The 15,637-nt window shown below is 42.7% G+C and overlaps 1 protein-coding gene across 1 annotated transcript; it reads left to right on the forward strand.

The window, feature by feature from the left end:
• Positions 1 to 13,661: 13,661 nt before the first annotated feature.
• On the forward strand, positions 13,662 to 14,246 carry LOC308161103 (twist-related protein 2-like; the record flags this gene model as incomplete). Its single annotated transcript, XM_080535055.1, has 1 exon — positions 13,662 to 14,246. One exon carries the CDS (start codon positions 13,662 to 13,664, stop codon positions 14,244 to 14,246), a length of 585 nt encoding a protein of 194 aa, XP_080391181.1.
• Between the last annotated feature and the right edge of the window lie 1,391 nt (positions 14,247 to 15,637).

Below are 15,637 nucleotides of genomic sequence, written 5' to 3' on the forward strand. Positions count from 1 at the left end.
CCACCCTGTTAATCCTCCATGGGGGAGAGAGGTCTACGCTAGACCTAACTGAGCAGCCTCCCTCACCTGAGGGTGTTAGGGAGGGAGGGAGGGAGGGAAGGAAGGAAGGCTGAAAGTCCACAAGCCTGGATGGAGTGAACGACCAGAAGACTGTTTGAAGCAAATAAGTGGAGGGGAGGGTCAGCGTTGTGGACGGGGAGATATGGAGGGCAATAATAGGGGGGTGGGGGAAGAATGGGTTGATTGTGTGAGTGAGGGAGGGAATGCGTACCTGGTCTTCCGCCCATGCCTGCACCTCCTTGGCTCCTTGGACCCCCCCTCTTTCCTTCCTGTGTGTGATGGGGGTATTCCCAGTCCTACAAGGCCAGTTTATCCCTTGCTTTTATTGATTTTTCTTTTTACATTTTACCCTCTTCCTATATATATATATATATATATGATCTGTTTTAATCTGTAGTCTTCTTGTGTCCTCTGAAGTTGTTTTTAGAGCTGTACCCCACCATCTCCTTTTTATGCTATTAGGCTTGTTTCTTATTTTGGTTGTATACTTTCAGGAAACATTGTTGATGGGAATGACTATTTGTTAGTTTTTTCTAAGCACCTCAACTCTCTGGCTGATTTAGTACTGCATTTTCTTCCTCTGGCCAGAAGGGGGCGTCAGTCCATCAGAAGTGGAATTTGTATTGTAATGTACTGTATACCGCACGTTTTAAAAGAACTAGTTTTGTTCACGTTGAATATGTACAAAAGGATTGTACTGTGAGCATACAAGTACACTTTACTTGCACAAGTCATGTAAACACACGGTACTTACACAACAAGAAGGATTTCCCAAAAGTGTTGTTTTTAAGGAGGTCTTATTGGTGTTTGAAATGTGTGCTTGGGCCCATCGAAACATCCTCTCACCTGGAATCAATGTGATGAAGCCACTATATTTACACTAGTCTGATGCGTCTCCAAACAGTTTCACAGCATCCACAGCGTTGGTGTATATATACGGACTAGAAGGTTGAGTGTATGTACGGACTAGAAGTATAGATACCGTGGCACTCTTCTCTCAGAATCTCGAGACAACTGCTTCCTCCGTTGTCAACAGTTGCAAGTGAAACCCACCTCTTCTCTTTTTTAACACGCTTGTCATTTCGGTTTCGTAGCGATGTGTTATTGCTGCGACAGGAAGTGGTGTGGACGGGACCTCACAAGTGAAAGGAGGACCATGGGGGCTTTGCGTCGGGGGTCCGGCGGGGACTTTGCGTTGGGTCCGTGGGTTGGATCTCTGTAACGGCTTCAGCTCACAGTGTGAGGATGGATGGCGTGCATGCTCCAGTAATCATGACCTTTCCTGGTTGTTTCTTGGATCAAAAACATTTGGGATGATCACACTCTGTCGCCTAATGAGCTTCATTTGAGTGTACTCATCTTCTTCTTTTTTTTTTTTTTTAAAGTCTGCCCTTCCCTAGCACATCTATCATACTGTAATATAATGATATATGGCATTGTGTGTGTATATCCATGTAAACACGTGTGTATGTAGGAAGGTATGTCTGTGTGAGCTCTGCATTAATAAAGTATTGTTTTCTGACAGTCCTGTGTGTTTGTGTTAGTACATTGTGGGTTACGTTATCCCTCAGCAAGTCCTCTGTCTGCTTTGAAGGAAACGGTTTGCAGTTCTTGTTCTGTTGTATTTTCTGTGGTGTACCCAGGGGGTTAGAGTGATAACAAAGTCAAATATCCACCAACCTTGAGATTTGGAGACACCATACATACAGTGTGAATTTATTGTGGCAAAAGCTACTGTGGGAATTGAGGTGCCAGCTCCACCACCTACACTATCCTAAGTTAAAGTTGAACCAGGCTGAGCCTGCATGTGGGGGGTGGTAGGAGCTGTTGTGTTTCTCATAAGTAGAGTGGGTAAACTCTGGTGGCGCCCGGTGTGTTTTGAAGGAGTGAAATGTTGTCATTTCTATTTAGCCAAGGTCAGCCGGGTCAGTGTTGAGGCTGACCTGGTATTAGAGAGGGATTTGCACTGAGAAGCTGTGGGCCATTTTCCCACTCCCCCCAGCCCACATTATAAGAGAAAACACCCCTGTAGAACTGCAGGCAACAGTAAATGCTAGGGCAATAACCTGCCCTTTGAAGTTAGGCAATTATTCAATCCATCTACATTTTTATTTTGTTCCCTCAAAGGAGTGGAGGGGGATGCAAAGGGTTGTTGCTGTATGGTAAGGTGAATGCAGCTACCTGATAAAGGGTTGTTGCTGTGGTAAGGTCAATGCAGCTACCTGATAAAGGGGTTTTGGAGTTGATATGGAGAATATATGAGTCACATTTCGATAGCAATGTTTGTTACAACACTTGTATTGTTGACAGTTCTACTCCTGTGACGTGACTTAGCTTGCAAATGCAACTAGTTTATCTGATCTACTCGTTTCAAGCTTTTTTGTATTCATAGTTCCTCTGAAACATGAAGAGTAAGCTTTTTACAGTTCTAACCATGATGTCATTATTAAGAAGGATTATCTTCAACTTTGATCCTTTATAAGAGGACTAGCATTATTATTATTTTTGCTGTCCTCATTCTACTTTTTTGTTTTAATAACATTCTTGCTGGTACTTATATATCTTTATAGCATTGCATTGGTTTATTTGCAAGCCCTGAGAGTCACATTGTATCAAGGTAATTGCAGTGTTGTGGTTAAGTAGTCAGCAACAAAAAAAAAAAAATTCTTGCTGTTATTAAGTTGTACATTAAGAAACTGAAGAACAAATCTCATTACCCTCCATTAACTAAGCTGTAGGGTTTAGACCAAAGAGCGTCCTATTAACTTTATACTGTAAGTTGTAAAACGCGTGTGTGTGTTTTTTTTGTTGTGGTATGTAAAGAGGGGGAGGGGTTGAATTTCCTTCAATTATGGGACTCCTTTCCACCAAAATCAAGGAAGGGAGTCGTCTAAGACTTAACTGGCAGATATAATGAAACTGAACCAAGGAGAGGAAACGCTTGAAATATATAAAACTTCCTGATGGGAAAAATATACATAGGGATAAAATCACATTGTATTACACTTGTGTTGTGAATCTGTCTTGACCTGATTAAATTGAATTAGATGTATCTATTATTAGATCATATTTGATTTAATATACTTTATTTAAATGAATTGAGACTTTTTTTTCGTAGGTTTTTACCTACTGTAGTTGCACCTGAAAGTAGATGAGAAAAATGTATCTGCATATTGATGTATTCATACCTACCTATTACATATACTCATGTTACATATTTATGTATTCATACATACATATTACATGTACTCATGTTACATATTGATGTATTCATACCTACCTATTACATATACTCATGTTACATATTGATGTATTCATACATACCTATTACATATACTCATGTTACAGCCCTGTAGGTGCTCCAGTCCATTGTTGGTGTATATATCAAACGTATATTTTGTTTTTGAAGGGGTCTAATAATTGATATTAAATGGAACAGTCCCAGTAGCTTTTAACTGTCCACATTATCTTGTACCTGCAACTTCTCTTTTATCAGCAGTCATCTCATGGTAACATACAGTATTTAGGATGCAGGATGGAACTTCTAACACCAGTTTGGACAGTTGACAGTAGTCATGGTATACAGTATATACGTACAAGACTATTTAGCATGTACTGTACAGCATGCATGCCTAGAAATCCATTGTTGCACTTAGAATGTAAGAAAATGAATTGAGTAAAAACACTATCCATTCAGTTTCAAAGATATTTTAGTTTATGAGAATTTATAGAAAGAAAACGAAGGGAAAAAATGTGAATGAAAAGCAAAACATCTTGAATTAGTAGAGAACCAGATGGCTGCTTTGACATTAAAAGGCTCTTTGGCATTTTGAAAAGGCAGTTTCGGAATGATTTCCGAGGAACTTCCGCAAAACGCAGTACAAAGCCCACAGATATTTAAGCAATATCCATAGCAATTTACTGTTTTATTTACAAACTGTAACATGTGTTTTTGGAACTTTGCATTTCTTCCCCTTTCTCTCTCTCTTTTTTTTCTGTTTCATTGCTGCACCTTAATTTCTCTCTCTCTCTCTCTCTCTCTCTCTCTCTCTCTCTCTCTCTCTCTCTCTCTCTCTCTCTCTCTCTCTCTCTCTCTCTCTTTCTCTCTCTCTCTCTCCCTCCCTTCTCGTCACTCAGTTTATAACTAACATAAGGTCCAGACATGTTTAACCCCTTCAGTTGGCAGGAGTCAGATGCCTGACTTTCAGGTTCAATCAATGTTTTGTTCCTAGACTCTTTTGTTTTCTGTGTTGTTCTGGCCGTGGACCACAGAACCTCGCATCTGAAACATCTTAGGAGACACATATTTGCCGTTTTAGAGCACAAAGGGATATGCCATGGCAGTGTGTGTTTGAAGTGGCTTCACAGGGAGAACCAGTACCAGAACAAGGGATTAAAAAGAAACTATAAAAAAAACATTAGTTGAGCATAACTTTCGTAAGGTCATCTAATCTAATGCAATAGGGAGATTGATTCAATGTGAAAGTGCTTTGAACCAACCTACAGAATTATGTTGGTATTTCTAATGCAACGGTTCTGTTCTAAGAATGCAATACATTTGTAGGCCTATGTAGACCTACTGTACACTGTATCTGTGTGGGTATTGTGTGGTAGGACCTGGTCAGAGAGATGGGATGGGTTAACACAGATCGTACTGTATTTTGATCTTTTTCGAAGCCTTCCATATTTTGGAAGTCTGGTCTATCTCAGCCACAAACACAACAGCTGTTTCTGAATTGTCAGAAAATCAGTTCTCTCCTCGACTCCTCCATCCTCATGTCTTCTGTTGCCATAAGATCATATCAGTTGTCAGACAGGTGTATTGTTCCCTCTCCTTGCCTCTTTGAGGAGGTGTCCTACTGAAGGATACAATCTTGTATCTTCACACAGAAGAGTTTGTAGGATTTCTGCTTACGTGTAACATCCACACCCCTTTTTTACCAGATGGCACTCTGGAAAGGCACAAGACAAATAAGTGTCGGTCCACACAGGAGATTAATCGAAAGAGTATGGCTATAACAGCCTACACAACATATCCACAATTCACACAACTAAATTCTCTATTATTCTCAATAATAACACAATTTTTAAACCCCAAAAAGTGATGCTTTGTATTCTGTTCAGTGGGGAAATTACAATAAATATCATTCCCACACTCATTGCAAACAAAACATCTTACCTGTATTCTGTCATACTAGGCTTATAAATACACACCAAGGTATCCCGATGTGTGCCATGGCAATGTGCATCTCAGGAGAATGAGTGGTGACGACAGGACACGGGACAGTTCAAGGACATCTCAATTCTAACAACCACAACTCCTTTCATGCTTGTTTCCTCCGTTCCCTCCTCCATTTCTCCCCTTGTTCCGCTGTGACGCTTTGAGGAGGACACGAGTGGAGGACGGGAGGAGAGGACCAGAGGAATCGCAAGAAAATCATTTAGAAAGGGTCACTCATTAAACTGAATTCACCTCATGCCTGCCAAAATGATCTTATGAGAAGCTTCATCTTGTTTTTACCTTTATATTCTGTTGTTACTGACGATGAGTAACGTGTGACTGTTCTGACTGAAAGCTTCAATGAGCAACAAGGTAAACAGCTATTTTCAAGGTAAGTATTATTAGGGGAGATTAAGAGACACGACCGCTGGAAACACAACAATAACTGAGACTAGCTCTACCTTATGCAAATAGTCAGCTGACAACTTTGGCAACTACCAATCGTGGGTGAGAAGGTTCCACTAACTAGTTGCTAGATTGGCTAGCAGGTTCCACTAACTAGTTGCTAGATTGGCTAGCAGGTTCCACTAACTAGTTGCTAGATTGGCTATCTTAACACCCAACATGTGGCGCTTGAAGTGTCGTCCTCGGCAGTGGAAAGAGACAATGTATTTGGACTGAACATAGTGTGTGAGAATGTACAAGGATCTTCTGGTGCTCCTTACTTAACTGATACTCTGGTACTTCACCGGTACTCCGACAACTTTAAGGGTGATAGATCACTATGATAGTGAGGTTGATATAGATCACTATCAAATCAACCTCCTCCAGTGTCATGTTTTATGACCTCCAAGGCTGCTTCAGTTCACTGCCCCTGAGACGTACCCCTTCTTTAGTTATTTTATTAGGAAAGTAATGAGAGAGACGAGAAATTGAGGATGACAGCAGGAAGCAGCAGCCAGGGGATTCAATCTCTTGTTGCCTGGATGCAATGTGGACCGTAGGTGGCAGCGCTAGACTGGAGGCAGACACCCATGGGACCCATTAGATAATCCATTCGCCTGCAAAGCTACTTTGACCCAAAGCAATGAGATGAGTCAGTTTTAGATGTGTTCCAAATAAGATGTGGTCGGAATGGTTTGGATTTGGGGAACTACATACAGTAGGCCTACTGCTCAGATTTCATAGAGGTGGCTCATAAATGCTCGCTAGCCAAGTGTGTCCTGTGTAGTAGTGATCTTTGGGGCTGGATGGGGAGGTCAGACTCAATACACATTTGGTGTCATGCATTAGTCATGTCATGCATCATGCATTCATAATGCTGTAGAGTCATAATGCCGTACAATGTTTTAGTATACGTAGCCAGCCGTGCTTGCTAAGAGTGCATCATTGGGCTGCAGTATCAGAAGGTTAACCATGTTCGCTAGTGCTCCAGTCCATGGGGTGCAGTGACAAGGAAGTTAGCCATAGTATGTCTGACTCACATGAATCACATAGTTTGTGGTGAGATGGAATTGAAATAAAAAGAATGTCCACAGTTGTACTTGGAAAACCACTGTAATAAAGGGCACTGCAGGGAGCACAGACATTCTCTTCATTTATTCTTCTTAGCCAAAGAATTCTTCTATGCACTTCCATACGTCCTTGTACATTACCTTTTTGATATTGGCCTTGAGGATTTAGCCATGCTAGCATAGCCTAGCGTGCATTAAACAGTTTGCCTAGAGGAGTTAGCCAATCTAGCCTAGCCCATATAACTGCCGAACAGAACTCCACTGAGAGTGTTTGTAATGTGCCATGTATGGACCCCGGGGCTTAAACACTGTAATTAGAGCCAGCGCAGGATATTGGCTAAATTGCACATGAAAGCAGGGACATTTGAGAAAAGCTAGAGCGCTAAATATTATGATAAATTATAGCCTAATATAGGGAGATAAGTCGCAGCCAAACTGGAATAACACAGGTTAGCACGCAGCGGTGAAAACATTAGGATTTCTTTTTATCTGCCTCAACAGAAACAATATCTTCTGTCTCCCTCTGCCCACACACACAAACTCACAATGACATAGCGACAGAGTCTGTGTGTGTGTGTGTGTGTGTGTGTGTGTGTGTGTGTGTGTGTGTGTGTGTGTGTTTGAGGGGACCTATCAGATTTGGTATGAGACTGCATTGACTTAATCGTATTAGCCACCAAACATAAACTACATGCAACATTTTCCATTTGCACACACGCAAACTTCCTCCTTGTCTTTTGAAAATAGATCAACGCTTCTAAATTAGCCCTCAGTGTAAAAACTAGGTTTAGTAGGTTAGCCCTCAGTGTAAAAACTAGGTTTAGTAGGTTAGCCCTCAGTGTAAAAACTAGGTTTAGTAGGTTAGCCCTCAGTGTAAAAACTAGGTTTAGTAGGTTGGAATTGTAATGGAAGTGTCCCCAAAACCTGCCTGTCCCGGCTTCATACCCCTCATCACTTCACTACCTATAGTCTGTAAGTACCACCCATCCCCCACTATCCTGAACACCCCCCCCCCCCCCCCCATCTAAGTCGATACCCCACAGGAAGTCCTGCTCTACGGGGGGAAATGGGTCCCAGATGTCTGTGTGTGTCCCAGTGGGCTCCAGAGGAGGCATGGAGCACCAGAGGGATGGGTAAGGGGGGGTGGGGTGGGGGGTTGCGCCGTGCTCTATGACAGGGCATGAAGAGGGGTGAGGGAACTCTCAGGGTTAAGGTGAGGAGAGGTGAGGGAACTCTCAGGGTTAAGGTGAGGAGTCTGATGAAGCGTGCCATGTGTCTAGCAGGTCATACAATGAGTTTATACCATGGAACGTCTCTTTAAATATGCCATTGATCAGTTGTCCTAACAGAATATTTCATTATGACGGTAAATTGAATTGACTGCCTTACGGACTTAGAAAATTGTTTTCCTTCGCTAGGGAACTTCAAAAGTGTATTCAGAGTCAACAGTCACATTCCCCAGCACAACATTTCACTATGGATCAGATATGACTAAACCATATGGGTGAGACGTAAGTGGAAAATACAATAGCCTTATTCTCTTTGATATCTAAGCTCTCTCTGGATATATATACCCTCTTAGTATTGTATGCTGTCTATTTGCAGCTACAGGAAGGGTTAATTATTACCCCCAAAAATAAAAAGAAGAAGAAAAAGGGCCAGAGTGTTTAGTGAAACATTATGTCAAGACTCTGACAAGGAAATGAAATGTGCAGCATCAATCAGCCTGTGAGGAGGAGATCAAACGGCCCTCCACACTCCTGCATCTGGTTCTGTTTGGACAGCCTCGCTTTTTTCTTCCTCTCCTTTCTTCTCTTTTCTTTTTCCCCTTTCTTATTCTTCTCCCATTCTCTCTCTTTCTCTTTTTCCCTCTGTTCTGCGCGAGGGGTGCGCCATGCTGTTCCTGTTAGTCTTTCGTTCGCTCATTCTTTCTGTGATGGTGGCATGGAGGCATGCTCTGCTAAGGTAAGCAGCCCCAAGGTTACCACGGCAACAATGGGCTTCCTGTTCCTCCTTAGAAACCCACTGTCTCCAGTAGAGGCCAAAGACAACTCCATTTTAATTCCAGTTAATCGTGGATTTGAATAGGAATTTCTGGTGGAAATTGCATGGAATGTAAATAGTCTGTTATACTGTAATTCAGTGTTGATGTCCACTTCAATGCCTGGATGAATGGAATTCTGTTCCTGAGTTGATTGGAGTCAATTGAAGTGGAAACAACTCTGAACTCGGCGTACTCCACCAAATCAAGCCTGCCCCTTGCAATCATGAGACTCATTAACGTCTCCAAACACTCAACTCATGTCCTTCAAATGCACAGGTACGCCAGGCATCCTGCTGTATTATAAGTTATAACACTCACAGAAGGTCTTCTAACATGAAATGACAGTTAAAGCTGCATGAAGAGGTCCTTCCACATGCTAATAACCCACAGGAACAGATGAAATCTCTCACTGTATACATGTATGTGTGTGTATGCACAGTTGTATGAGTTTCATGTGTGTGTGTGTGTGTGTGTGTGTGTGTGTGTGTGTGTGTGTGAGTGTGTGTGTGTGTGTGTGTGTGTGTGTGTGTGTGTGTGTGCGCGCGTGCGTGTGCGTGCATGTGTGCGTGTGTGTGTGTGTGTTGTCCCTTGTGGTCTTTCACTGCAGGCCCAGATGTGTGTTCCCCAGGGTTCTCCGTGTGGAGAGAGAACATATGTTCGCTCCACCAGAGGGCATGGATGGCACAATTAGCAGTCCTCTCACCTTAGCGGGTTCAGGTCACAGGGTCACAGGGTCAGGGGTCATTCAGGGTCCTCACTGGCTGTCCCATGTAGAGATTGTAGAGACTAAAGTGAATGTTGATATTGACAGTAGGGATATCAATGGTGAACTGTCTGAATAAACCTTGAATGGGAGTTATGGTGACATTTGACTTGACATAATGTGGGCTAAGCCCTAAACAATAATTGATATTCAGGTAGTATTCAGTTTTGTATCTACAGAGTATATAGACCTACCTATATTCATTAGTATAAAATAAAAAACAAAACAAAAAAATAAAACTAGTCCTGTTTCATCCCCAGGCCTACTCCTGTCCTGTAAGACTGGAATGTTGATATTCAGGATTAGAAGACCTACAGTGTCTGCATAGTAAGTGTATTAGTCTGTTTTTTCATTTATTATTATTATTTAGAATTAATGTGAAAATGCAGTGGCTGGATTGAAGCAGGTAAGGATGTTAACAATGTTCAAATGCAATTTATTCTGAATTGTTTATCTTATTTATTGTTTCCTCTGATCAATAGTTTTACACTTAATACATTTAATGTGGCAATATGATTTTATGACCAGTCCCTGGTGTTTTTGTAGGTTCCATTAGCTGTCATGGTGAATTTCTATTTGTGTTTTTTGTAAACATAATTGCAACATCATGATGTTTGTTGTTTAACTTGAAAATCCATGTTTGAGACTTGAGAGATTTGTTTTCAGAGTGTCCAGTTCTCAATATGTTATGGATAGCACAAATATATCAGGAAGACCAGGGGCCTCATTTATAAAAAGTACTCAGATCAAATGTTGGTCTTACCCGTGTCGTACGTAGAAAACCACGTCAACGTAGTGATTTATACAATTTCAACTTGAGTCAATTTGACCGTGGAAACGATCGTAGCTCTACGTCGAGTATTGACCTTGCGTACGCACATTACCTACTGGTTATGCAGAGTTATTACAGACATGTGAGCCGCACTGCCTACTGTAATTCATGCGAAGTGAACGTGACTCGTAATCAAATTAACGATGTTGTTATCAGCCGAGAAAATGAGTTTAATTCAAGATTTAAAGGGAACTGATGTTCATGATTGTATTTCAGTCTTCCTTTATATTCCTCCGGAGCTGTCAAGGCAACGCCATCTCCCCTTCAACATGCCTAATGCGCTAAATTATACTGGATTTTTCTCCGGTGTCTCTGGTGTCTGGGAGTGAGCAGCCATATTTTCAATGTCACCTGATAAGAATAAGACCATTATATTATTACAGTATAAGCATTTGCTGGTTAGTTGTCATCAGCACTCAAGTTGAGGGGGGATGAGGAGGGATATGGCTTCCCCCTGAAATAAAAACGGTCAAAATCATCCCCCCTTCTAAAACTGCCAATACTGTGGGCGAGGGGGGGGGGGGGGGGGGGGGGCGCACTGACATTTTTACCAAGTCACTGACACTGAAGTCACTGACCCTGTGGGGATGCTAAAATTGTCCTCATATGATAAAAATCCACCATCCCCCCTGATTTTCTTTTACAACTTGAGTACTGGTTGTCATGATCAAACGTTACAAATGGAACTTACAAAGAAGCCACCCTTCTCTGCCCTCTCCCACTCACTTGGCTTAACTCAGCCGCTATAATTGAGCCGCTATCACAGGGCGTAAATACAAAGCTCATTCTCAAGTATATTTGGGGCCTCATTCATAACGGGTGCTTAGATCAAATGTTGATCTTACCCGTGTCGTACGTAGAAAACCACGTCAACGTAGTGATTTATACAATTTCAACGTGAGTCAATTTGATCATGGAAACGATCGTAGCTCGACGTCGAGTATTCAACTTGCTTACGCACATTACCTACTGGTTATGCGGAGTTATTACAGGCATGTGAGCCGCACTGCCTAGTGTAATTCATGCAAGTGGCTCGTAATAAAATTAACGATGTTGTTATCAGCCGAGGAAATGAGTTTAATTCAAGATGTAAAAGGAACTGATGTTTCTGATTGTATTTCAGTCTTCCTTTATATCCCTCCGGAGCTGTCTATCTCCCCTTCAACATGCCTAGTGCGTTCCACAACGGACCTTGCCCGGCCAAGCTCTAAATTATACTGGATTTTCTCCGGTGTCAGGGAGTGAGCAGCCATATTTAATAAGACCACCTGATAAGAATAAGACCATTATATTATTAAAGTATAAGCAGCACCCGAGTTGAGGGGGGATGGCATCCCCCCTGAAATAAAAACAGTCAAAATCGCCCCCCTCTTTCCATACTTAATGTCATTTTATCAATGAACGTGGTATTACTGCTATTTCAAGGTGCGAGGGGGCACGCACACATGCAATGACAGTTACTGACACTGAAGTCACTGGCGAGGGGATGCTAAAATTGTCCTCTTATGATAAAATCCACCACCTCCCCTGATTTTCTTTTACAACTTGAGTAGAGTATAAGCATGTGCCTGTGTGCCTGGTTAGTTGTCATGATCAAACGTTACAAATGCAACTTACCGAGAAGCCACCCTTCTCTGCCCTCTCCCACTTCCAGACGAACGCCTACCCTATAGCACTTGTCTTAATTCAGCCGCTATAATTCAGCCTCTATCACAGGGCGTTAATACAAACCTCATTCACCTGCGTTCATTTTTACCTGCGTTGGTATTTATAGAAGGAAGCACGTACGCAACTTTAAACCATCTCAGCCCGTTTTATAAATAATGCTTACGTCCGTTTAGAAAACTGTGCTTACGTGAAAGTCAAAGATGACGTTCAAGTACTTCTTTATGAATTAGGCCCCTGGTATTATAGACTTTAGTACGTACGCAATGTTAAACAAGCGCAGCCCGTTTGATAAATAATGCTTACGTCCGTTTAGACAAATGTGCTTACAAGTCAAAGATGAAGTTCAAGTACTTTTTTTTATAAATGAGGCCCCAGACCTGACACACTGAACTCACACTTATTCTTTCTAATTGAATAAAAAACCACAATATTTACAGTTGGAGGGTAGTGGATTGGTCTCCTGGGCTTTCCCCAGATTTGGACTGCATAGCCCCCCTGCAGGCAGAGGTCTGGTGGGCTGGCTCTGGGTGGGTACTGTGTCTTAGACTGTAGCTGTGACTTGACTTACAATATATGTGGCTGGGACCTGTCTTGGTCCTTGGTCCTTGACCTGGATGCAGTGAACTAGCGAGATCTACAGGAATGTAACTTTTTCAACCACTGTTCTGCATGTTTTTCAATGTTAATGCTTTTTATTTTGTTTAACACAAACGCAATGTGGGAAAAAACTGAACCACATGTACATTAAATAACTAATACAAGTGCAAATAAATGTACACAATTATAATAAATATAAGTATGTTTATTTGGTACTAGCAAACATTTACAATGTTGTTTATTTTTTTTGTAACCTTCATACCTCAATCAACGGAAAAAGTGTTTTATATGTTTTCATTACATATTAGTGTTTAAAGCATGTAATGAATTGATGAGAGGAGAGACAGACGAGCGGTGCGGGATAACACCAGGAGTGCTCCGGGAGAAATCTGGAACCTATAAAGACCCAGACAACTTCTGCAGCTTTAGCAATGGCTCTCCTGATTGGCTAAGACGGCCACTTACCCCCTTCCCTACCATCCACCAACCTCAAGCCTACTTCCTGCTTCTCTGCTCTGCTCTGACCAAAACCACACCCAACGGAACTCAGCTAAGCCAATCGGAGCTGCCCGGAGGCCCAGAGTTTGTGGATGGGTATAAAAAGAGACGAGGTGGACCAGCGAACCAGATGGTTTGTTGTTGTTCCGCAGGCAGGTTGAGATGGGAAACTGGAGGTGAGGCACTCAACACAGACACGCAGGGAGACAGAGCAGTCTGACTGGAAGTAAAGACTAGTCTGGATCTCCAATAGTAAGTCAAGAAAGTGATCACTCTCATCCTTGTTGCTTTCACTGGAGGAAGAAGAGGAGACCTGTAGAAGCAGTATTTCCTGGGATAAAGGGTGTCCTACACTGGTGTCAGAAGAAGGGAGAGATCGAGAAAGAGAGAGAAGGACCAAAAAAAGCAACACCACTCTGCCTCAGAGGAGGAAGGAAGGTTGTTCCTAGGAGGTTCACGCTACGATGCGAGAAGAGGTGTCCTGCACCAACTCTCCTGAGGGGGGGCTGGGGGCTAGCGAAGAGGAGCTGGAGAGGGGGCCCAAAAAGAGCGGGCAAGCCGGGGCTCGGAAACGAGTCCCTTACCCAAAGAAGGACAATCTGGGTCGGGCAGAGGAGCGGGCCACCGCGGGGAGCCCCAACAGCCTGGTCCCGTCGGGGCCCAAGCGGCTGAAGAAGAGCCCCCCCACCGTGATGGTGTCCGTGGCGCCGCCCTCGCTGGTTCCCGGGGGCCCGGGGGGGGAGCCTTTCGAGGACCTGCACACGCAGCGGGTCATCGCCAACGTGCGGGAGCGGCAGCGGACCCAGTCCCTGAACGACGCCTTCTCCTCGCTGCGGAAGATCATCCCCACGCTGCCCTCGGACAAGCTGAGCAAGATCCAGATCCTCAAGCTGGCGTCGCGCTACATCGACTTCCTGTACCAAGTGCTGCAGAGTGACGAGATGGACGCCAAGCTGGCCAGCTGTAACTACCTGGCCCACGAGAGGCTGAGCTACGCCTTCTCTGTCTGGAGGATGGAGGGAGCATGGGCCATGTCCGCCAGCCACTAGTGTACCCCCCCCCCTCTAACCTGTCCTGACCCCTAACCTATTGTCTCTGTCCCCCCCCTCACTCTAAGCCTACTCTCTCTGCCCCCCCCTCCTAATCAGAACCATCATGTCCATCCCTTCCTCACCTCACAACCCATCCTCTTATCTAATACCCCCTTTTTTTTACCCTCATTCCTTCATTCCGAATCCCCCTCGCAGTGCTGTCCTTACACTTTCCCCATGACCTACCTACCGCGCCATCGCTCCCACTGTTCCGCTCCCCCCTCGCCCCGACCCCTTTCCACTTGCAAATGCTCTTTCATGCTTCCAGCCACCTGTCAATTGAACCCAACTCCACAAGCCTCTACGGTGACGTCCTTCAGGTATGAACACACACGCACATGTATACATATACAGTATGTACTAGGCAGGGCCGATCTACCCTCACACTTACTGTAGTATTATAGTTCTCTTTGGCTGTCTGTCAGATCTTATCATTACCAGGATTGAAACGTAGATTATACAAAATGCAGTGTTCTATCTGTGTCCTGAGAGACAGATGAATTTGTCCACACGTATTAGAAAACTGTCATGGCCGAGCAACCAGGTTAAATGCACTTAAGTCGACATTTTTGGAGTCCAAATATACCAGCTTGCTTAAAAGTACAGTCGTGTAACAGAACTCTTATCAGTATTACAGAAGCAACGAATGAACAAAGACTTTATTCCTTTTACTTTGTTGTCGTAAACAGCTACATGACATCATTTAATACACAAACGGATGAATGTATGAAAAGCAGATAAATATTGCGAATTTATAACATATAAAATAAAAGGTTTGCAAAATGTGTACCCAAAATAAAGGTTCCATAGATTTGTCATACATCTTTTGTGGGAGAGGATTTATGAATAGTATTTAACTATCCAAAATGTTTACATCAAGGGAGAGAATGAAAAGAAGTGCAGGTGCCTTGAACAATAATTTAGAGAATAAAGAGTTTATTTTAAAAAGTATCATCCTACGATCATCCTACGATCTCTGACACAATAACTGACATTCACATCCACAAGAACTCAAGGACAGTGCCTAGTTTGCCTGCTCTGCAAATTCTTCATCATGTCAAACATTTTGTACAACATTTATAGAAACCTATTCATTTATAGAAACCTATTCCCAATATCATATATGTATGTGATAAATACAATATCATTATTTATGTATGTGATAAGTACAACATTGACGCATGAGTTACCTTTATGTTTGTAACTAAATACAGTTTGGGAATCTTTCTATATTCAATCTATACTTTTCATGTATAGAAAATAACAGCATAGATCAATCAAATAATAATACTTACTGTAGATGTTTTAGATTCAATGTGTTCATCATCATCATTACACAACACACAATT

Source organism: Nansenia antarctica (genome assembly GCF_963989245.1).
Source record: "Nansenia antarctica genome assembly, chromosome: 6".
Classification (NCBI taxonomy): Eukaryota; Metazoa; Chordata; class Actinopteri; order Argentiniformes; family Microstomatidae; genus Nansenia; species Nansenia antarctica.